Source organism: Saimiri boliviensis, chromosome 11, assembly GCF_048565385.1.
Source record: "Saimiri boliviensis isolate mSaiBol1 chromosome 11, mSaiBol1.pri, whole genome shotgun sequence".
Classification (NCBI taxonomy): Eukaryota; Metazoa; Chordata; class Mammalia; order Primates; family Cebidae; genus Saimiri; species Saimiri boliviensis.
Window position 1 is genome coordinate 81707759 of NC_133459.1, and position 23250 is coordinate 81731008.

The window sequence follows — 23250 nt, forward strand, 5'->3', positions numbered from 1 at the left end:
ATTGCAGTCAAAAATTATACTTGCAGTTAAGGTACTTAAAGTAATAGCTACTATGGAAACCATAACTTTATAGTCCTTGACCTATATGATTTTTAAAAATCTTAGCTTCAACATATCTAATGTAAATATTGTTCCACTCTTAATGAGTAACAATGTGTAAGAAGACATTATGCAAAATATAGAAGTATAAACATAAGTATATACTGAATGATCAAAGAATTGGTTGATATTTCCTGAAGGGAAATTCAACATTCACATGAGGGGTAATTGATTATCGCCCAATTACTATTCCTTTCTATGTCAGAGGTCCCCAAGACCATTTTCAAGTTTGGTGATTCACTAGCAGGACTCAACAAGATTCAGCATACAGTGATACTCAAGGCTAAGATTTATTACAAGAAAAGGGTACAAAGTGAAATGAGCAAAAGGAAAAGGCAGTCAGGGCAAAGTCCAGAAGAAACCAGATACAAGCTTTCAAGAGTCCTCTCCCAAGGCAGTCACAAGGGATACACATAATTCCTTCAGCAACGAACTGTGACAAGTGTAAAATTTTATCTACCAGTGATCCTCGTTAAATACTCAGTACCTGTTTTTATTGGGGCCTGGTCACATATGCACCCTCTGCCTTGCTCATGCCAAAATCACGGCTCCCAGAACAAAAGTAGATGTTCAGAATAAACTATATTGTTTGTACCAACAGTCTAGGTACAGTGAGCCACTTTAATCATTTAGGAAAAGTTTCATATTGGTATAAGGCACTGGTACTGTTTAAGTTGCCAGACACCTCCCAAGGGCCAAACTTGTAGCATTTCTTTCTAAGGGTAGCAGGCTCAGGCCTGCTATGTTACTGCTTTTCTACACATATTCTGTTTCCTAAGTAACATACACATATGCAGATATACCACTATACCTTTTCTAAGATATTATTGTCAGTGCTTTTAGGGAAATTACGTGTCATTTTCTGTTTTGCTATGGCCATAGTCAAAGAGACTCAGAAGTACTTAGAAATCATTTTCATAAAACACAAAAGCAGTTTTACTCTTTGCCTAAAACCCAGGGCCAGTTTTAAACACTTGACTGTGGTTATTTAAAATTCTTGTTAATACCTTCTTTGTGACAGCTCTTATGGTCCTATGAGCAAATAATTGCAAAACTGGCTTCTTATGTGGGAGCAGGGGGAGGGAGAATGGGGTGGATCATAATCCTCTGCAATCATGTAGACTCATTATATCTACCACTGTTTCTGCATAGGTAAGGGAACAGATTAGAGAGCCCACAGGTGCAGTACCAATATTTATAAATATTTTTAATCTCATAGCTTTCTTTTCACATATAGAATCAAGGCTGATTAAAGATGCTCAGGTCTTATGAGGTAGTATGGAACTTGGCACTGTATCTGTTACATGCCTAGTGTGTGAAAAGTATTGTGCCTATTGAAAACTTGTTTAATGTATATGTTAATTTTTGATACATCAGTTCTTTACTGGGGTGGCAGATATTTTTAGAACTTACTGTACCTAATTTAGAGATAATTTGTTAAAATTTATCTCAACATGCTTGTGGCCAGAAGTTAATAGATTATTGCTTCTTGGCTGTGTGCAAACTCCTTTGACTCATGTAAGCCTAGGAAGTTTTATCCCAATTCATAGAAGATAATATTACTAGTTAAATGATCCTTTCTCCTGCCAATAATTGCAGAATAGCAGTAAGATTTTTCCCTTCTTTCAGAGGTTAACGTTGTAATTTCTATGATTAAGCTTAGTGTAAACAAATCTGATTTGGCCTTCTTTTATTTCTTTTTCTTCTTATTATTTATTTATTTAAGATGGAGTCTTGCTCTGTTGCCCAGACTGAAGTGCAGTGATGCAATCTTGGCCCTCTGCAGCCTCTGACTCCTGGGTTCAAGTGATTCTCCTGCCTCATCTCCTGAGTAGCTGAGACTACAGGCACGTGCCTCCATGCCTGGCTAATTTTTGTGTTTTTAGTAGAGGCAGGGTTTCACCTTGTTGGCCAAGCTGGTCTCAAACTCCTGACCTCAAGTGAATCCACCTGCATTAGGCTCCCAAAGTTCTGAGATTAAAGGCAAGAGCCACAACACCCAGTCAGCTTTATTTATTTCTAAAAGAAAAAAAGTCAGGCAAGGCACAGTGGCTCACGCCTGTAATCCCAACACTATGGGAGTCTGAGGCAGGTGGATCACAACATCGGGGGTTCAAGACCAGCCTGACCAACATGGTGAAACCCGGTCTCTACTTAAAAATATAAAAATTAGCCAGGCATGGCAGTACACACCTGTAATCCCAGGTATTTAGGAGGCTGAAGCAAGAGAATTGCTTGAACCCGGGAGGCAGAGGTTGCGGTGAGCCGAGATCATGGCACTACACTTCAGCTTGGGTGACAGCAAGACTCATCTCAAAAAAAAAAAAAAAAAAAGAAAGAAAAAGAAAAAAAGTCAGTAAACCAGTTAGTGAATTAAAATCACTAAGTATTGATACCATGAACAACATGAATGGATTTACTTTTTGGATGTAACTTCCTCTTGAACTTTTAGAAAGTAATAGTTATTCCTAAAACTCAAATGTACAAGACTTTATAATCAGTGCTGAAAGCAGAGCAGATAATCTGTTGAGTTTGCTCAACTCCGAGTGAGTTTCACAGTTCATTTAATATATTACATAATGTAATTTGACAGTAGTTTAGGATATCAGCCATCTTGACAATGGTGTCCTTATAAAACAAAGTTATAGTAAGACATTTTTTCCCTCACTTTGTTAAACTTAGGACCTTAAGATAAGTGTTTGTTCTATAAATTAATAGGTGGAGCCTGAGACAAGAAGAAAGGAGGAACTTCCTATGCTTTCCCAATGACTTTTCTAGCAAAGACTGTCCTTGGCTAGTCTGTAAACATAATGATGGATACGGTTGTCTTCCAAGTTCTTTCTTTGAGTCAAAAATTCAGTTTCATATGATTAAAATAGTATTCTAGTGGGAAGGCTTAAAAATGAAAAAATGTGTTGAATTAATGTCTACAAAATTCTAGGCATATTACAAGGCAGTTTCATATGTTACATATTTTTTTCATACCTGTCAGATAATACTCTCATTGTTTTATAAATGAGGAAACTGAGAGTGAGAAAGTTACGAGTTATCCCTAGATTGCAGAGCGTGTATATAAGTGGAGTTGGGATTGGAACCCAGGAATTCTTTCTACTAAAGAAATAGCTTGGTAGAATTTTTTAAGTGGCAAAGATGTTTACTTTTATTTCATTTAATTCTCTAGTCTTATATGTAGGTAAATCAAAACTCAGAATTACTCAAAGACAAAAGGAAATTTGTGGCAAAACAAGGGATAGAAGAATCTAGTGCAGTGATTTATTTGTTACTCCTTCATTTGGCTTCAGTGACTTTGTATCACTGATCATTCCCTCTCCACCTCCTTGAATAGAACCTCTTCTCTTGTTTCTCTGTACTTTCTCAATTGGTGGTTTCATCCAGTCTCATGACTTAAATGCTCAAGGTAATTCCCCAATTCATTTTTCCAGTCCATACCTGATTCCCAAATTCCATACTCTTGTATCCAGTTTCTAACTTGAAATCTTCGTTTGGATGTCTAATAGTACCTTAAATTCAACCTGTCTAAAACTGACAAGTTTTTCTTTCCTTTTCTACACTCCACCCACTCCCCCTGCACGAAGCCTTCCCCATCTAAACTGATGACAACTCCACCCTTTCAGTTGGTCAGGCCAAGACACCTTGGAGTCCTCACTTCATATCTAATGCACAGGGAAACCATTTTTGCCCTGTCTTTAGAATTTACAGAATTCAGCCACTTCTTACCACGTCCACTGCTGTCACTCTTGAGTCACTAGAGTGATTTCTTAAAAATGTTAAGTCATATCCTATTATTCTTTTCAAAATTTTGCAATAATTCTCCATTTTCTGCAAACTAAAAGTCGAAAACCTTACAATGCAGAGTTTCTTGAAGAGGGATAGGACAACGTTGTTAAAGGATTACTAGGTTGCTAACTTTTAATTGTCTTCCTCACTAGAATGTAAACTCCGTAAAGGCAGAAATCTTCAGTTTATTTTGTTTACTAATATAATCCAAACACATGTTCTGAGATTTATTAGTAAGCACATAGTACTTGCTTAGTACAAGCATAACATATAGTAGAGGTTCAATCAATGTTTGTCAAATTTCTATTCATTGATTCATTAAATACTTATGAAGCTCATAGCATGTGCCAGACCAGTTCTACAGTTGTGGTCTCTGCCTTCATGAAGATTTCATGAAATGTGCTTTATCTTTGGTGTCTCTCCTGAGAAATATTGACTCAGAAGGTCTTCTGTGGATTCGAAACATTTTTTTAAGTATCACAAATGATTCCAATAAACACCATGTGTTGAAAGCTTGTTTTTTGTATCTGTACCTCACTGGGGAAGTAGATTTATTTTCAAGAAAATAAAATTATCAAAATCAGGAGTAATATGGTCTCAAATGGTTGGAAAAGAATCCTAAACAAGAAATAATATTGAAGAGAAAAGGTTTAAGGAAAACACTTTAGGAACTGTGTATATCACAAACACCTCTTTTATGTTATACAAACAGCTCGTCCATGTTAAATGATGCCAGTTTCCAATAACCTTATCTCTCAGACTTACTGGCTTAATTACTTTAGGCTGTCTTTCTCTTTTCAATATCTACCTCTTTGCATTTACTTTCACATTATTTGTTCTATCTTGGACTGGCAGAAAGCTCCTAGCTATATGTCAGGAAGATTAAGTTATTTTCCCAATAATTCCACTAACTGGGTTGGTAGCCTCACTGGAGCTCAGATTTCTTATCTTAAAAATGAGAGTTGAGACTCAATTAAACTAAGCTCCCTCTCCCTCCAATATTTGAGAATTCTGATCTCACTTTCTATAGTAGTTATAATTGGTAATAATGATAAGAGCAATATCCTTTTGATATAATTTTAAAGGAAAAATTAGATAGTCACTCTTCCCATCATAGAAATCTTTAGTGTCTCCAGATTGATGAATTACAAATAAAGGTTGTACATTAAAAAAAATTATGTTGAAGTTATCTTCTGTTTTTCACTAATTCCAGTTTGATAAATCAACATGGCTCTTTGGAAAGTTCAGTCGTAAGGAAATTACATTTCAGGTTACATTTTAGAATAATCATAAGAAAAAATACTTTCACAGTGACTTTCATTATTTCTCCCTCAAAATACTTTAAAAATATGATAGATTCCCATTATTAAATGAACCTCTATGAGAGTATGGGCTGCCTATCAGAATCTCCGGGGAAGCGGGTGTGATGTGGAGGTAAGGAGGATGTGTCTCTAATTTGAAAAAGTTCCCGAATCACTCTGATATCTGCCATCACATCCCACCACCATTCCCCATTTGAGAATCACTGTTCTGAAGATTAAACACACACACACACATACACACACACACACACACACACACACACACACACTCAAGAACATAACTTTATTTGCATTCCAAAATAAAGGACTACATTATTTAGAATGCTTTTATTCTTCATGCATTGCATTGCATATTACCTGAATTCCAAAGATAATCTGTATGTAGTGCAGTACTACCTGCCATCTCAACATAATGAAGGGGATAACTGGTACATTACCATTAAACAGTTCACATAGATTTAATACTAAACAAATATGGATATACTTCAAATAAATTATTTCTTTGGAATCTAAATAAAGTTTAGATTTATCACTGGAAAAATCTGAGCTAAAAAAACCACTGGAAAAATGTCATGTTATTTTTAAAGTAGACAGTATGTCCTTTGAATAGTCCTTACTCTCTAGTTGTTTCTTCATCTGGGATAAATGAGGAAATGTGCAGCAAAATATTTTTAAGATGAAAATTGCAGCCTTTTAGAAGTTTCCTGATAATGACTATTTTTTCAGTCATTGAATCATGGAAGGAGAGTAGATAATTAAAAATATATACCCTACGTTCAGTGTACCCAGTTTGGAATTACATCCTTACTATTTATTAGCTCTGTAATCTTGGGCAAAGTGATTTCTTTAGGTTTCAATTGCTTCACTCCTACCTATAAAATTTGGATAATTATCATACCTATGTTTTGGATTTTGTGAGCCACTGCATAAAGTGTTTAGCATAATGCCTAGCTTCTAGTAAACCATTGTGCCAAGAATAAAACTAGAGAAGGTGGATGTTCACATATCTTACTGTTTTAGAACATTAAAATTGTTCATAATCTAGGATAATAAAGAGCCTTGCAAAAATAAGATTTTGAGTTGCTAATTTATGTGAATTGAGCCTAAATCCTGGTCATTTATTAACTATTAACCCTTCAAATAGTCTTTGGTTGCTTGACACAATATCAGCTTTCCTCTAGTATGATAACAGTTTCAATTTACTGTATTATATTATTTACACTTAAAATGTTATGATCTTTTACTAGCATAGCAAATAAAGCCTCTGCATAAAGTAGTGAACAGAGTTGAGAATAGTACTTTTCAAGCTTTCATGTACATGTGAATCCCTTGGAGATAACAGCTCAGATTTTCAGGCCCAATGCCCCCATCATCTGAGGCAAGCCACAGGAATCCGCGTGTTTATCCTTTTGTCTCGCAGTTTATTCTGATGTACATGGGTCCTAGGGCCAGATTTGAGAGACATTTACTTATAGAATAGCACAAAAGTGGCAGTCAAAAGACTATGGTTATGAATCTAACTTTACTATAAAATCTATCTCTGCATGCTGAGGATTTAACTTCTACTTTGAGAACGTAAGAATGTATGTCAAGTATGTTGAGATTTTAGAAAGAATATAAATTAAGGAATCTATATATTTGAAGACAGTATAATAAAGAGCAAAATTCATGAAGCTACAAATTATGACTAGATTTCTATTCCCAGCTCTGACACTTTATGGCCTGATGACTGGAAAGCTATACCCAATACCATTTCTGAATCTTAGTTTCTCCATCTTTAAAATGGAGTTCATACCATATTCACTGAATTTGTCCTATTCAACTAGAATGTAAGTTACATGAAATCAGATACTCGCCTGGTTTTGCTAACTGCTCTATATCCAGCACCTGGTATAGTGCCTGATATATAGTAGCTACTCAATAAATAATTGTAAAATAAATGAACTACAGTATTTGAAATAGTCTAATAAATACTGAGAATAAAAATGGCACAATACCTTCCCTCAGAAGCTCAGAGCCTGGGGCAGACAGAAATATGCAAAAATACTACAGCATAATTGAATAAATAAATGTATTGTAAAGAACAACTGAGGTAATGTAATGATGCACTACCTAAATTGTTAAGTGGTGGTAGCACTTGTAGTGGTAGCACTTGTAAAGAACCAAAATAAGAATGCAGAGAGTTCTAGAATGGGTTTTTTAACCCTTTAAAGTGTTTTCTACAAAGGTGCTATGATCGATTTGTACATGAGACTAATAATCCAGATATGTACACATACATGTGTGCATACATATGTGTGTATGGTAAGGAAGAGGGTAGTGGAAAGGATTGAACACAAGTTGGAAAGGATAGTGGAGAGGTAGTAATGACAGAAAAGAATAAGGAGGCATAGATGCAGCTATTCCATTCCTTCATCCTTTGGTGGTACCCATTTTAAATTTTTTACTACCCATACCAATAAAACTGGAAGAACCAAAAGTTAGGTTGGTGTAGAGGAAAAGATGTGTTAAAAAAAAAAATAGACTTAGGTCTCCTATAAATGGTACTTTGACCTTATTTATTGCCAAAAATCATCAGTTATTTGGGGTTTTCCATTTGTTTTTAAGGCCAGAGGTCAGACTTGTAATTACGTCTTCACAATTTAGTAGGTAGAAAAAATGCTTTTAAACCAGCCTAAGTCATTTTTATGCTGTTGCATAATAGAATTATTTTTAAAAGCCAACTCCTGATAAATTAAAAATGGTTTCCCATGCTGTGAAAGGCAGTGTGGGTTTTTACAACCATTTTTAGACTTCCTTTTTGATAGATCTCTTTTCAAAATGTACATACTGATTTCCTTCATATGCTGGTTCTTCTATTTATATTACAAAGTTAAATTTGTATATCTTTCAGACACAGATTTATAATGTGTTATCCAAAGAGATTGCTCTTAAAGATAGGTGAACCTTCTGATATTATTACAACAGTTCTGTAGGTATGCACATTTTTCTGGAGACTGTTCCATTTTTTTAAAGACATCATGTCCAAAGCAAGGCCCTAAGAGAACAGGTTTAGTTCATTCACCCAAGTAATAATTCTCTTCCTTATGACTACTGTGGGGACTGTAATGTATAGTTAAAACTATGTGAAGGTCATCTCTCCATATTTTTGTTTATATAAATATTTGTTGCCTTAAAAAAAACTTTATGAAATTAAAACAGAAATATCATGAGTCTTAGAATGTGTGTTTTACCACATGGTGTGTTTGTGTAGGTCCGATTCCCATCGCACTTCAGCTCAGATCTCAAGGACCTTCTACGGAACCTGCTGCAGGTGGATTTGACCAAGAGATTTGGAAATCTAAAGAACGGTGTCAGTGATATAAAAACTCACAAGTGGTTTGCCACGACAGATTGGATTGCTATTTACCAGAGGAAGGTGAGACTTCCTTTTTTAATTTTAAAAGCTTTTTTAAAGTTGGTGTTTGAATTATATGTGGTAGAGGTATTTTCATCTTAACACATAGTTTTAATTTTTTTACCTTTTGAATTAATCTTGTGCAGGATCTAAAGTACTTTACAGCCCACAACTTAAAAATGAGTTTCCCCTTATATATATATATATATATATATATATATATATATTTTTTTTTTTTTTTTTAGGTGGAGTCTCGCTCTGTAGTCCAGGTTGGAGTGCAGTGACACAATCTCAGCTCACTGCAGCCTCCACTTCCTGGGTTCAAGTGATTCTCCTGCCTTGGCCTCCCAAATAGCTGGGACTATGGGTGCATGCCACCACACCTGGCTAATTTTTTGTATTTTTAGAAGAGACTGGGTTTCACTGTGTTGGCCAGGCTGGTCTTGAACTCCTGACCTCAAGTGATCTACCTGCCTCAGCCTCCCAGAGAGCTGGGATTACAGGCATGTGCCACCATGCCCAACCCCACCTAGCTTAAAAAGAAACATATATTCTATTTTAATCATCAACCTGAAATGTTTCCTTTGTTAAATTTTTCCTATCTATGCCTGTTACTCTTTACAAAACTGTGAAAATTATATATTAGACAGTGTTCTAAGGGTTTTCAAAACTAATGAGAAGCCCCATTAGGAAGATAATATCTATATAAATATAGTTGCCCATCTAGAATTGGCATGTGCCAGATATATAATAACATTAAATTGCTAGTTTCATCCCTTTTTAGTCTTCATTTTGACCTCCCTATGGCATTTATCAGGATTACACATTTTTAATCTAGTGTTTCCCAAACAGACCATGCTTTATCACACTCTGTGCCTGTGTAAATTTTTTTTTCCTTTAAGCTGAATGACTTTTCCCATTCGTGCATCTGCCCTACTCTTAATTATCTTTTAAGATTTAGCTTAAATCGTACCTCTACTCTGATATTTTTCTCTGATGGGTATTCTTTAGTAATATATACTCACTGTTGTTTTAAAACATTTCATTGAGAACAGGTACCTTATCTTACTTGTTTTCGTATTCCTGTCATCTGGAAAGAGCTTTATGGTTGGCACATGCTCACTAAACGTTTTCTGACTAAAATGAGCATTGGTCTCTCTTTAGATATGTTTCCTTTATCGATTCGAAAGCTAATTTGAACATAATTCATGCAATAGGGGTTTTAATTCATGCTTTTTTCGGAAGGTCAAAACAAATTATCTGAAGTTACTACTTTTCTTCTTTTAACAATTATTTATTCACATGAGATTTTTTCAAATAGTTATCAGGTGCCTGCATATCTATTACATATTCTGCAAGGTGCTGAGAATACAATGATGAGCAAAATCAACCTTTATTTCTGCCCATATGAAGCTTATACTTTCAGGGGACAGGGAGATTAGTTAGATGGTCATATAAATAAATGTAAATTACTGTAGTGTGAGAAATGTGGAAATTCTGAAAAACTTTGCACCTGAGTTTTTTGAGATTTATTTTATTTGGTCTTTTGTTTGACTCTTTGCTTGCTTAAGGGATTCTTAGTGTTAGAAATTCAGGAAACTTGAAGACTTGAATATAAATATAAATATCAAGTTAATCTCTGGCATTAGTATACCACCATAATAAAATAGAGAACAAATCCCAGCTAAACAGTAGTATATTTAAAAGAAAGTAGTTTTTGTTTTGTTTTGTTTTTGCAACACAAGGTGCCAGTATAGCAGTTGTGGTAACAGTAATATATCAATTGATGGTAGTTATTTCACCTTTATAATAATTCGAGATATTTAAGAAAAGACTTTGCTGTACTGAATTACATTTATCTCTCATTTTGCTTCTTAAATGCTTAAAGATAATTTGCATAAAGTGTTTTCATTTTGAATATATATTTTTTCTTTTTTTTCATAAAACCAAAACTTCTAATGTTTTAGAGACTTGTCATCTTTAATAATGTCATGCAAATACATGATTGAGTTTTCTTAAGGAAAAAAATTAATGCTGTAAGTATTAAAAACACAGTTTTTCTAATTTATATATTTTACAAATGATTACAATAACAAGCAGGGTGCCCTGGCTCACACCTGTAATCCTAACACTTTAGGAGGCCAAGGTGGGTGGATTGCTTGAGTCTCAAGAGTTTCAGTCCAGCCTGAGCAACATGGTAAAACCCTGTCTCTACAAAAAGTACAAAAATTAGCTGGGTGTGATCGCTCAGCCCTGTAGTCCCAGTTACTTGGGAAGCTGAGCCTGGGAGATTGGGCTACAGTGAGCTTTGATTACACCACTACACTCCAGCCTGGGAAACAGAGCAAGACCCTGTCTCAAAAACAAAATTGCAAAAACAAAACAATTGAATAATTTTAAAATGCAGCAAAAAGAAATGTAGCCAGACCAAAGCAATGTGAATGCAATACAGCCTCTCTATCTCACAAGAGGGATCCAGAAAATCTCTGTTCAAAGTTCATGAAATATCATGAAATATGGCTGTTAGCACTATTATCACAAATAGATGTGTTATATAGTCAAGAACAAGATTCATAGCACTTTAAAATAGATTTAGATCTCATAAAAAGTTTGTATTTTTCTAAATTTGCTAGCACCAATGCGATATTGTATAATTAATAAAAGCAACTCTCTATAACTTCTCCTTTCAGTCTTCAATTTAATCCTGTGAAATAAGTGATGCCATTTTCCCCATTTTACAGATGTGGAAATCAGCTCAGAGGGGTTAATTAATTGAAACATAATCATGCAGCTGCTAAATAAGACCTATATTTGATCCCATGTTCTTCAGATTCTCAATTCCAGGTCACATTATCCTTTTAAAGTCCTTCTGACATGGTTATTAAAATGAAGCTCCAAAGCACTAAACAATACATTGTTTCACAAGATTTTCATGGATCTTACAGGTATCATCTTCTTAACTTTTATGCTGTGAGCATTTTGGGAGTAGGATGACTGTCTCAAAAGGTAGCAAAGAAAGAGAATAAACTATCGGGTTAGGTAGACATTGATTTGAATCCCTGATCAACCAATCATTAGCAGTATGATCATGAACAAATGATTTAACCTCTCTAAAGCATCAGTTTTATCACCCTTAAAATTTGGATTTGGATAGAAAATACAAAAGGCAGAGTAGTTTGGTGAGGAAGATTGGATAGATTGGCCCAGGCTCCATTTTCCTTTCTGGTTGAGATAGGTTTCATTTACTTATAATCAGGTAATTTATTAAGCAATTGAATTTGAAATTATCATAATTCCACCATCCAAATAGAACCTCTTTTAGTATTTGACATATGTCTTTTTCCTTTTTTTTCCCTGTGCTCTTCATCACTGCAGTCCAGTCCTATGATCTCAGTAGCCAGCTAAGATCTACTTCCTCCAACCCTGCACTTTAACTCTCTCCTTCAGTCTCTTATATCACAGTTGCTATGTACTACATAATTACATCTGAGTGAGTTACTGCCATATTGTACAATCATTTAAAAATAGGCCAGGTGCAGTGGCTCACACCTGTAATCCCATCAGTTTAAGAGGCTGCAGTGGGAGGATCTCTTGAGCCAGGAGTTCAAGGCCAGACAGGCAACATAATGAGACATCGTCTCTTCTGAATATGAAAAAGAATTAGCCTGCTGTGGTGGCGCACACTTAAGTCCTAGCTACTCTGGAGGCTGAGGCAGGAGGATCACTTGAGCCCAAAAGGTCAAGGCTGCAGTGATCCATGATCATGCCACTGTACTCCAGCCTGGGCTACAGAGCAAGACCCTGTCTCTAAAAGAAGAAAAAAAATCCTACTCCACAATAAATGTGTTTATTTAACTTCTATTTTCTTTTAGTGCTTTCTGAACTCTAACTTATTTTTGTTGTTGTTGTATAATAATTAACCAGTTGTCCCCTCCATACTATTGAATAATTCTTATTTGGCCTCTTATTTGAAATTCTACCTTTACTAATATTAAATTAACATATATATTGATCTATTTCTGAACTTATTTTTTGTTTTTATTGATGCATAATATTTTTATATTTTCATAAAGTACATGTTATATTTTAATACATGCATAGTATGTATAGTGATAAAAGCTGGATATTTACCATATCCACTGTCTTGATCATTTATTATTTCTTTGTTTTGGGAACATTTCAATTTTCTGTTCCAGTTTCTTTGAAATATACAATATATTGTTGTAAACCATAACCACCAGCTGTGCTATCAAATGCTAGAACTTATTTCTTCTGTCTAACTGTATGTTTGGTCTCAGTAGCTTAGTTCTCTTTATCCCTTCCCCAACATGGACACATCCATCCCAGCCTCTGGTAACTGTCATTCTATACTTAACCTTCATGAGATCAACTTTTTAAGGTTCAGCATATAAGTAAGAACATGTGATAGAGTCTTTCTGTGACTGACTGATTTCACTTTACAGAATGTTCTTTTTCCATCAATGTTGCTACAAATGACAAGATTTCATTCTTTTTTTTACAGCAAAATAGTATTCCATTGTGTATATATATTACATTTTCTTTACCCATTCATTTATTGAAGGACGCTTAAGTTGATTCCATATCTTTGCTATTATGTATAGTGCTATAATAAACATGATGATTCAGATATTGCTTTGATATACTGATTTATTTTCCTTTGGATAAATGCCTATTAGTGGAATTGCTGAATTGTATGGTAGTTCTATTTTTAGATTTTTGAAAAATCTCTATACTGTTTTCCATAGTGGCTGTGCTAATTTACATTTTTACTGACAGTGAATAAGAATTCCCTTTTTTCCACATCCACTCCAGCACTTGTTATTTTTTGTCTTTTTGATAACAGCCATTCCACCTGGGTATGATATTTCACTGTGATTTTTGATTTGCATTTCCCTGATAATTAATCATTCTGAGAATTTTTTCATATACCTGTTGGCCATTGTAAGTCTGGTTTTGAGAACTGTCTACTCAGATCCTTTACCCATTTTAATTAGATTATTTATTTTTAGCAGTTGAATTGTTGGAGTTCCTTGTATATTCTGGATATTAGTCCCTTCTTGGATGAAGAGTTTGCAAATAGTTTCTTCCATTCAACAGGTTGTCTCTTACTCTTTTGATTGTCTCCTTTGCTCTGTAGAAGCTTTTAATTTAATATAGCCCTAATTGCCTATTTTTGTTTTTGTAGCCTGTGCTTTTCAGGACTTAGCCATAAAATCTTTTTTCTTTCTTTTTTTTTTTTTTTTTTTTTTTTTTTTGAGTTGGAGTGTTGCTCTTGTTGCCCAGGCTGGAGTGCAATGGCACAATCTCAGTTCACTGCAACCTCCACATCCCTGGCTCAAGCAATTCTCCTGCCTCAGCTTCCTGAGTAGCTGGGATTACAGGCACCTAGCACCATGCCCAGCTAACTTTTGTATTTTTAGTACAACAGGGTTTCACCATGGTGGTCAGGCTGGTTTCAAACTCCTGACCTCAGGCAATCCACCTGCCTCAGCCTCCCAAATGCTGGAATTACAGGCATGAAACACTGCACCTGGCCCATAAAAATCCTTAACTAGACCAGTCTTTAACTAGAGCATTTCTCCTATGTTTTCTTCTATAATTTCTATAATTTTTATGGGTTGGGGCCTTATCTTTAAGTACTTAATTCATTTTTAGATTTGGAGATATGGTGAGAGAGAGGGATCTGGTTTCAGTCTTCTGCATATGGATATCCAGTTTTTTCAGCACCACTTGTTGAAAAGAATGTCCTTTCCCCATTGTATGTTCTTGGTGCCTTTGTCAAAAATCAGTTCTCTGTAATATGTGGATTTATTTCTGGGCTCTCTGTTCTGTTCCATTGATCTCTGTGTCTGTTTTTATACCACTACCATGCTGTTTTAGTTACTCTTGCTTTGTAGTATATTTTGAAGTCAGGTAGTATGATGTCTTAGCTTTGCTCTTTTTGCTCTGGATTACTTTGGCTATTCAGGCTCTTTTGTGGTTCCATACAAATTTTAGAATTTTTTTTTCTGTTTCTGTGAAGAATATAATTGGTATTTTGACAGGAGTTACATTGAATCCATAGATTCCCCTGGATAGTTTGATCATTTTAATAATATTGATTTTTCTGATTCATGACCATGAGTTGTCTTTCCATTTGTTTGTGTCCTTTTTAATTTTTTCATCAGTGTTTCATAGTTTTTCTTGCAGAGGTCTTTCACCTCTTTGGTTAAATTTATTCCTAGGTATTTTATTTTATTTTTTGTAGCTATTATAAATGGACTACATCCCTGATTTGTTTCTTAGCTAGATCATTATTGATGTACGAAATGTCACTGATTTTTTATCTTAATTTTCTATTCTGTACCTTTACTTAATTTGTTTATCAGTTCTAAGAATACTTTGGTGGAGTCTTTAGGTTTTTCTACATATAAGATCATGTCACCTGAAAAGAGGGACAGTTTGACTTCCTCTTTTTCTATTTAGCTGCCTTGTATTTCTTTTTCTTCCCTGATTGATCTGGCTAGGACTTCCATTACTATGTTGAATAGGAGTGGTGAAAGTGGACATCCTTGTCTTGTTCTAGTTGTTAGAGGAAAGACTTTCAACTTTTCCTCATTCGGTTAGCTGTGAGTTTGTCATATATGGCCTTTATTATGTTGAGGATCTTCTATGCCTAATTTGTTGAGAGTTTTTATCAGGAGGGGATGCTTACTTTTATCTAATGCTTTTTTCTGCATCTATTGAGAGGATCATATCATTTTTGTTGTTCATTCTGCTAAAATGATATATCATGTTAATTGATTTGCATATATTGAATGATCTTTGCATCCCTGAGATAAATCCCACTTGATCATGGTGTATTATATATTCGATGTGTTATTGGATTTTTGTTAGCTAGTATTTTGTTAAGGATATTTGTGTCTGTATTTGTCAGAAATATTATCTGGTAGTGTTCTTTTGTTGTTGTTGTTGTGTGTTGTCTGGTTTTGTATCAGAGTACTGCTGGCCTTGTAGAATGAGTTAGGAAGAATTCCCTCTTCTCCAATTTTTTGGAATGGTATGAGATGAATTGATGCTAGTTCTTCTTTCTAAGGTTGATAGAATTGGGCAATAAAGCCATCCAGCCCTGGGCTTTTCTTTAATGTTTGGTGGGAATCTTTTTATTACATATGCAATCTGTTCCTCATTATTGGTCTGTTAAGATTTTCTATTTCTTTCTGGTTCAGTCTTCGTAAGTTGTATATGTCCAAGAGTTTATCCATTTCCGCTAGGTTTCCCAGTCAGTTAGCGTATAGTTTTTTATAATAGTCTCCAATAATCTCTTGTATTTCTGTGGTATCAGTTGTAACATATTTTTATTTCTGATTTTGTTTATTTGGGTCTTCTCTCTTTTTTTCTTGGTTAATCTAGCTAGCAGTTTATCAATTTTGGTTGTTTTTTCGCAAAAACAACCTATCATTTTGATAATCCTTTGTATGTTTTTTCTCTATTTCATTTAGCTCTGCTCTGATCTTTATTATTTCTTTCCTTCTGCTGATTTTGTTTGTTTTGTTCTTGCTTTTCTAGTTCCTTGAGGTACATTATTAGGTCGCTTATTTGAAATCTTCATACTTTTTGGTGTAGGTGTTTATTGCTATAAACTTCTCCTCAGCACTGCCTTTGTTATATTCCATAGGTTTTGGTATATTGTGTTTTCATTTTTGTTTGCTTGAAGAATTTTTTTATTTCTTTCTTAATTTCATTAGTCCAGTAATCATTCAGGAGCATGTTGTTTCATTTCCATCTATTTGTACAGTTTCCGAAGTGCTTGTTGCTATTGATTTCTAGTTTTTTCCATCAGGATTTGAGAAAATGCTTGATATAATTTCAAGTTTTTAAAATTTGTTGAGACTTGTTTTGTGGCCTAACATAAATGGTCTATCCTGGAGAATGTTCTGTGTGCCTATTAGAAGAATGTGTATTCTGCAACTATTGGCTAAAATGTGTAAATGTCTTCTAGGTACATTTGTCTACCGTGCAGTTTATGTCCAATTTTTCGGTTGATTCTCTGTCTCAATAATCTGTACAATGCTGAGAATGGAATATTAAACTCCTCAATTATTATTGTATTGGAGTCTGTCTCTCTCTTTAGTTCTAATAATATTTGCTCTATATATCTGTGTGCTCTAGTATTGGATTCATATATATTTGGAATTGATCCCTTTATTTTTTATTATTATTGTATTGGAGTCTGTCTCTCTCTTTAGTTCTAATAATATTTGCTTTATATATCTGTGTGCTCTAGTATTGGATTCATATATATTTGGAATTGATCCCTTTATCATTATGTAATGACCTTCTTTATCTCTTTTTACTGTTTTGACTTAAAGTTTTCTTTATTCGATATAAATTTAGATACTCCTGCTTGTTTTTGTTTTCCATTCATATGGAATCTTTTTCCATCTCTTCACTTTCAGTCTATCTGTGTATTTACAGGTGAAGTGAGTTTGTAAGCAGCATATAGTTAGATCATGTCGTGTTTATATATTCAGCCAGTCTATATCTTTTAAGTGGATAATCTAATTCATGTACTTTTAAAGTTATTATTTATAGGTGAGGACTTATTCTTGTCATTTTAAAAATTGTTTTCTGGTTGCTTTGTATATCCTTCATTCCTTTCTCTCTCTCTTATTGTTTATCATTGTAGTTCAATGGTTTTCTGTCATGGTAACATTTGCATCCTTTCTCTTTCTCATTTATGTGTCTGCCCTACCAGTGACCTTTATGCTTTCTTGTTTCATAATGGTAAATGTCATTGTTTCACTCCCAGATGTAGGACTACCTTAAGCATTTCTTGTGCAGCTGGTGTAATAGTGATAATTCCCTCAGTTTTTGCTTATGGAGAAAGACTTTTTTCTCCTTAATTTTTGAAGAAAAGTTTTCTTGGTTAGTTTAGCTAGCTGTTTACCTTTGATAGCAGAGTTATTTTTTTTCTTTTAGAGCTTTGAATATATAATCCCATTCTCTCCTGGCCTGCACGGTTTCCTCTGAGAAATCCACATTAGTCTGATGGAGCTTCCCTTACATGTGACTTGATGCTTTTCTCTTGCTCTTTTTAGATTTCTGTCTTGGTCTTTGACTTTTGACAGTTTCACTATAGTGTGTCTTGGAAAAGACCTATTTGGATTGTATCTATTTGATCTTTGAGCTTCCTGTTTGTGGATTTCTAAATCTCTTAAAAGAACTGGGAAGTTTTCACCTATTGTTAAATAGGTTTCCTATGTCTTTACCCATCTCTTTACTTTCTGGAAAACCCAAAATTTCAATATTTGATTGCTTTAACATGTCCCCTATGTCATGTATGCTTTGTTTATTCATTTTTCTTTTTTGTTCTTTTTGAGGGTTTCTGTCTGAATTATTTCAAAAGACTTGTCAACTCAGTTCTTCTCCTTGATCTAGTCTACTGTCAAAGCTCTCAGTTTTATTTTTTACTTCATTCACTGAATTCTTCAGTTCCAGGATTTCTGTTTGGTTCTTTTTTTACACTATCGATCTCTTTGTTGAATGTCTTACTCATATCCTGATTTGTTTTCTTAATTTCTTTGTATTATTTTTCTGTGTTCTCCTCTCACTGAACTTCTTTAATACCATTATTTTGAATTCTTTTTCAGAAATTTAATCTTTTTTTAAAAATTGGAATCTGTTGCTGGAGAATTATGTTCTTTTGGAGGTATCATGTTTCTTTGCTTTTTCATGTTTCTTGTATACTTACATTGACATCTCCACATCTGTTGTAACTGTCATTCCCTACAGTTTTTAGGATTAGTTTTTGTAGGGTAAGACTTTTTTTCTGCAGATGTATCATCATGTTGGTTTGCTTTTTCTCCTTCATTTTAGTTTTTATTCTGTGTGCATACAGTAGTGAAGTCTCTATGATTTCTTCAGCTGTAATTAGCATCAGTGGATGTCTGTGATTTTCTCAGTGGCTTAGGCCTCAGTTGTTAGTGGAGGCTGTGGTGAGGCTTTGCTGGGGGCAGGGACACCAGGCATCCTGATCCTCAGGTCCCAGTGGTGGTAGCAGCAGGCCAAGCATACCTGCCCTTGGTTCCCTGGTGGGCATACACTGGCATCAGTTTTAGCAGATGTACATGGGCCAATTCTTAGGTCTCCATGTGGCTTGTTTACCAGCAGTGGCAGTAGCAGGCTGGACAGATAGGTGATACCTTAGTCTCCTGTGTAGCATGTGTAGCATCAGCAATGGTAGTAGTGATGGCAGGCCAACCTTCAGGCACCCAGGAAGTACACACTGCTGCTAGTGATGATAGCAACAGGCTGGGCAGGCCAGGCCTTAAGCCATCAGGTGGCATGTGTGGGTAAGTGCCAGCAGTGGTAGTGGTGGCAAACTGGGCAGGTCCAGCCTCAGGCCAGTAGTGGATGTGGCAGGGCAATCCCCAGGCCCTCAGATGGCATGCTTGAAAATTGGGGTTGCAGTGCCAGGACGTGTAGGTCTTTTCTCAGGCCCCTCAATGTTGCATATGGGCACAGGGTGTGGTGGGCCAAGTCAGGCAATTCCCAGGCCCTCAAACAATGTGTTTGAGTGCAGGCAGTGGGTGGTTTGTGTCTGTTTAGTTAGACGCGCTGATGGTGCATGTGCATGCCAGAAGCAGCAAGCAGGGCGGATGGATCCCCAAGCCTCCAGACAGTGCATTCAGTCACTGTGGGAGGTACCACCAGGAAGGGAGGGCCTGTCCTCAGGCTCCCCTGTTGTACCTGTGGTTGCAGGCTCTAGTGGACAGGGCAGTCTTCAGGACTCTGGGCAGCATGTTTTGATGCCAGTGGCTAATGGCCTGAGTTTTTTTTTGTTTGTTTTGTTTTTTTTTTTTTTGAGACAGAGTTTCACTCTTGTTACCCAGGCTGGAGTACAATGGCACGATCTCGGCTCACCGCAACCTCCGCCTCCTGGGTTCAGGCAATTCTCCTGCCTCAGCCTCCTGAGTAGCTGGGACTACAGGCGCACACCACCATGCCAGCTAATTTTTTGTATTTTTAGTAGAGACGGGGTTTCACCATGTTGACCAGGATGGTCTCGATCTCTTGACCTCGTGATCCACCCATCCTCGGCCTCCCAAAGTGCTGAGATTACAGGCTTGAGCCACCACACCCGGCAGCCTGAGTTTTTTTTTTAATGCTTCCCAATCATATATATAGGTACCCAGAGTGATAGGCAGAGGGAGGTGTGCTGGGGCACTGGGAGGGGTTGCACCTAAAGGGACAGGCTTGTCCTCAGGCCCCCATTGGTGCACCCAGATACAAACTCTGGCAGGCAGGAAAGGACTATTCCTAGGCCCCAGGACAAAATACATAGGAGGTGGTAGGCAGGGCGAGTCTGTCCTCATGTCCCCAGATAGCATCCAGGTGAGCCAGTTCTCAGGCCCACTGCAAGTGGTGCAAATACATGGCAGCCCTGCTGTCGGGGCTGGGCATTGCTATCAGTGGCAGTGGCCCCAGGCAGGTGGCTCTCAGGCACTGACTGGGGAATGTGTGCTTTGGCTTCCTTTACCCCAGAAACAGCCTTCTCTAGTGTGCTGCCCTAACTGTTCTTTGCAGTGGAGGACATTGTGTGGGCTAAAGTGCTGGGGACCCTGCTAAACCATTGGGTCCAGCCAGCACTGTGCCACTGCAGCCCTCTTGGTGGACATGGGGTGCCATCAGTGGGGCTCCAGGTGTATAGAAATGCATACAGTCTAATGGTAGTTGGCCTCTCAAAATGGCACTGTGCTTCAGCTTCTTGGGTCCTGGGGGGTGTGGGACTTAGCACAAACTCCCTCTCTGGAACAGTGCTATTGTGTGAACTCTAGGCAGGTCCCTATACTTGTGTCAGAATTCACAAGGGTTGTGGGCATCTTAGATGGCTAGGATTGCAAGAGTCTGTGGTGGAAATGTGGACCACTGGGGATTTCTCAGTTACCTTTTCCCCACACTGGATAACCTCTTCTGGCTCCCAGCTGGTCCCAGCCATGCCAGCTGCTTTACTTCCTTTTGCTTCTCCGCCTCATATGTTCCCTGTCACTTCCCCGCTAAATTTCACTGTTCTATCTTGGAGGTTCTTTTCAACATGTAATTATCTACTCAATGTTTTGGTCCTTCTTTGTGGAGGAGAGTTATGGGTCAGCCATCGTGAAGTCCTGACCTTTATTTTTCATGAGTTCTTTTTGTCTGTTCTTGTGCTGTGTATGTTACTGCTTTATGTAGCTTTATAATATTTTAATAAATATTAAATAATAATATAATATTTTCTTCACTCTTGTTTACCCTTCCCAAATTTTTTGTTTTCTTGCCCCATGTGCTTTATTTTAGAGTCGTTAGGTAATTTATATTTCCTGGAAAATCATCCTTATCTCCTGCATGTTTTCTGTTTCTTTTTTAATTAGACTTGCCAATGGTTTTTTTTTTTTTTTTTTTTTTTGTCTTTCTAAAGATTTATTGAATTTGGGGATTAACAGTAAAGTTGCATATTAATTAGGAGAGAGCCTGAGCCTTGAGAATTTACCATTATGAACATGTTGCTTCTGCATTTACTCAAGTATCTTTTGTCCTTCAGTAAAGTTTTAGAAACCCCCTTTCCTCCATACAGGAATGAATTTATGTCTTAAAGTTATTGATTAAATGTATATTTTGATTGCTATTATTAATGTGTTTGCTTTACCATTATAGTAGGATATGGGTATATCATAATTTCTATGTTTATATTATAATTGGCCATCTACTAAATTCTGTTACTGATTTCCACATTTTTCAGTGATTCCTTTGGATTTTTATTGACAATCACAAGAGATTGGTATATCATTTTGTCTGTCCCTTTTCAGTATTTACATCTCATTTCCATTTTTGTTTTATTATATTTATTAAAATGCCTACAACAATATTTTAATGTCTTGTTCCTGCTTTGAATTGAAATGCACTAGAATATATTTTCTGTGATTATTTCTATAGTTTGTTGCCTTTCATGTTTTACCACCAAATATAAAGTTGGCTATTTGACTGAAATAGGTATTCTTTATCAGATTAACAAAATATTGTTGATTCTTAATGCACTTATTTTATCTTTTTTAACATGTTAGTGTGATGAATTATATCAGGGAGACATCCTGACTTTCCTGGAATGAATACCATTTAATCATGGGGTGTGATTTTAATATTTGCCTGAATCTATTTCCTAAAATTGTATTTGGGCTTTTAACTTCCATAGTCATAAGTTTTATTAATCTATAATTTCTGTTTTTTTGAAGTTGGGATTATATGGGATTCATAAAATGAGTTTAGAAAGTTTCTATGCTTTTATTCTTCAGAAAATTTAGGAACATAGAATCATATCTATTCCTTATCAATTTTAACAAACTAATTCTTGGATATTGGTCTCTTCAAGTTTTTACTTCTTGTCAATTTAAGAAATTTATGTTTCCAATAAAATCATCCATTTCCCTTTCTTTCTTTATCATTACTTACATTACCTTTATTATTTTATTTATTGTTAATTAATGCTTTTTAGAGGTATATTTTTTAGACTTCCTTGAGGTTTGTCAACTTTATTCATATTCTAAAGATTTATAATGTATTTGAATCTTTTCATATTTATATTTAGAAATAAAATCTTCTGCCAAATAGCAATTATTTACTAATCTATTCATGTTATGTGTTTAGTTTTTAATAATTATTTCTAAAATGAGGTAGAACTAAACTGCCACTACTCATTTAGAGTTTATGTGCTTTTCAAAGGGCTTGACTTATCTCAGGTAATAAATAGCTAACCTACCAACAAGCGGCACGTTGTAACATACAGTTTGTAGTAATGGACAAATTGATTGACAGCCGAATCTTGATTATCAATGAAACAGATGTAAGGCTCCCTGGATAATTTACAAATAGAAATAATAGAGTACTTTAATTTGGCCATTTATTTTAATATCTTCTCAACTATTATAACTATGCACAACAGGGCAAAAATCATAGTAAATATGAATAGAAAATTTTCATTGTCTTCTTTATTCTCTGATGCATCTCCAAATGCATCAAGGGAAAAAAAAAAAAGGCAGAACAAAGAAGTGGCCTGAACAACTCAAACTGTACAATCATTTTCTCCACATGATTGCCCCAATAGATTTGTTATTCTAAATTGCTGGCTGGCTAGACATTAGGTAGCTATTGCTTAGCTCATTCTTCTGGAGCATGCAAAACAGCAGTCTCCAAAACAGGGCATGCAAGGCAGCCAGCTGTCAAACAAAAAGATAATATGAGAAGTCCCATTCCTGCTTATTTTTACATTATTCTTTTTAAATGCCTTATTTGTATGTATGTCTTATATAATAGCATAGTCATGCACCTAAATAATTTATAAGTAGATAACTACATATATTATATGTACTAGAAAATGTTTTACTGAAAGGTATATAAGTTAAAAATCTTTGGAGAACTCTGGGCCAGAGGTGGAGAATCATGAATTTGAAACCTGCTTTAGCCGCTTTTTAGTCGTGAATTTGGTTAACTCTTTTATAATCTGTAAAATGGGAGTAAGAACACCTGTTCTTCCTTCCTCACAGTGTTGTATTGAGAACAAAATAAAACAACTCTGGTAGTTTGTAAATTCTATAAAGG

At 35.6% G+C, this 23250-nt stretch overlaps 1 protein-coding gene across 8 annotated transcripts in view; it reads left to right on the forward strand.

Moving 5' to 3' along the window:
- The window catches only part of PRKACB (protein kinase cAMP-activated catalytic subunit beta), a 136977-nt gene that overhangs the window by 109790 nt on the left and 3937 nt on the right, over nucleotides 1–23250 (forward strand). For all 8 annotated transcript variants that reach the window (XM_010347080.3, XM_074381083.1, XM_074381088.1 and 5 more), the window contains one exon: nucleotides 8473–8637. In XM_010347080.3, coding sequence (XP_010345382.1) covers nucleotides 8473–8637 — 165 coding nt within the window. The remainder of the gene's footprint in view (nucleotides 1–8472; nucleotides 8638–23250) is intronic.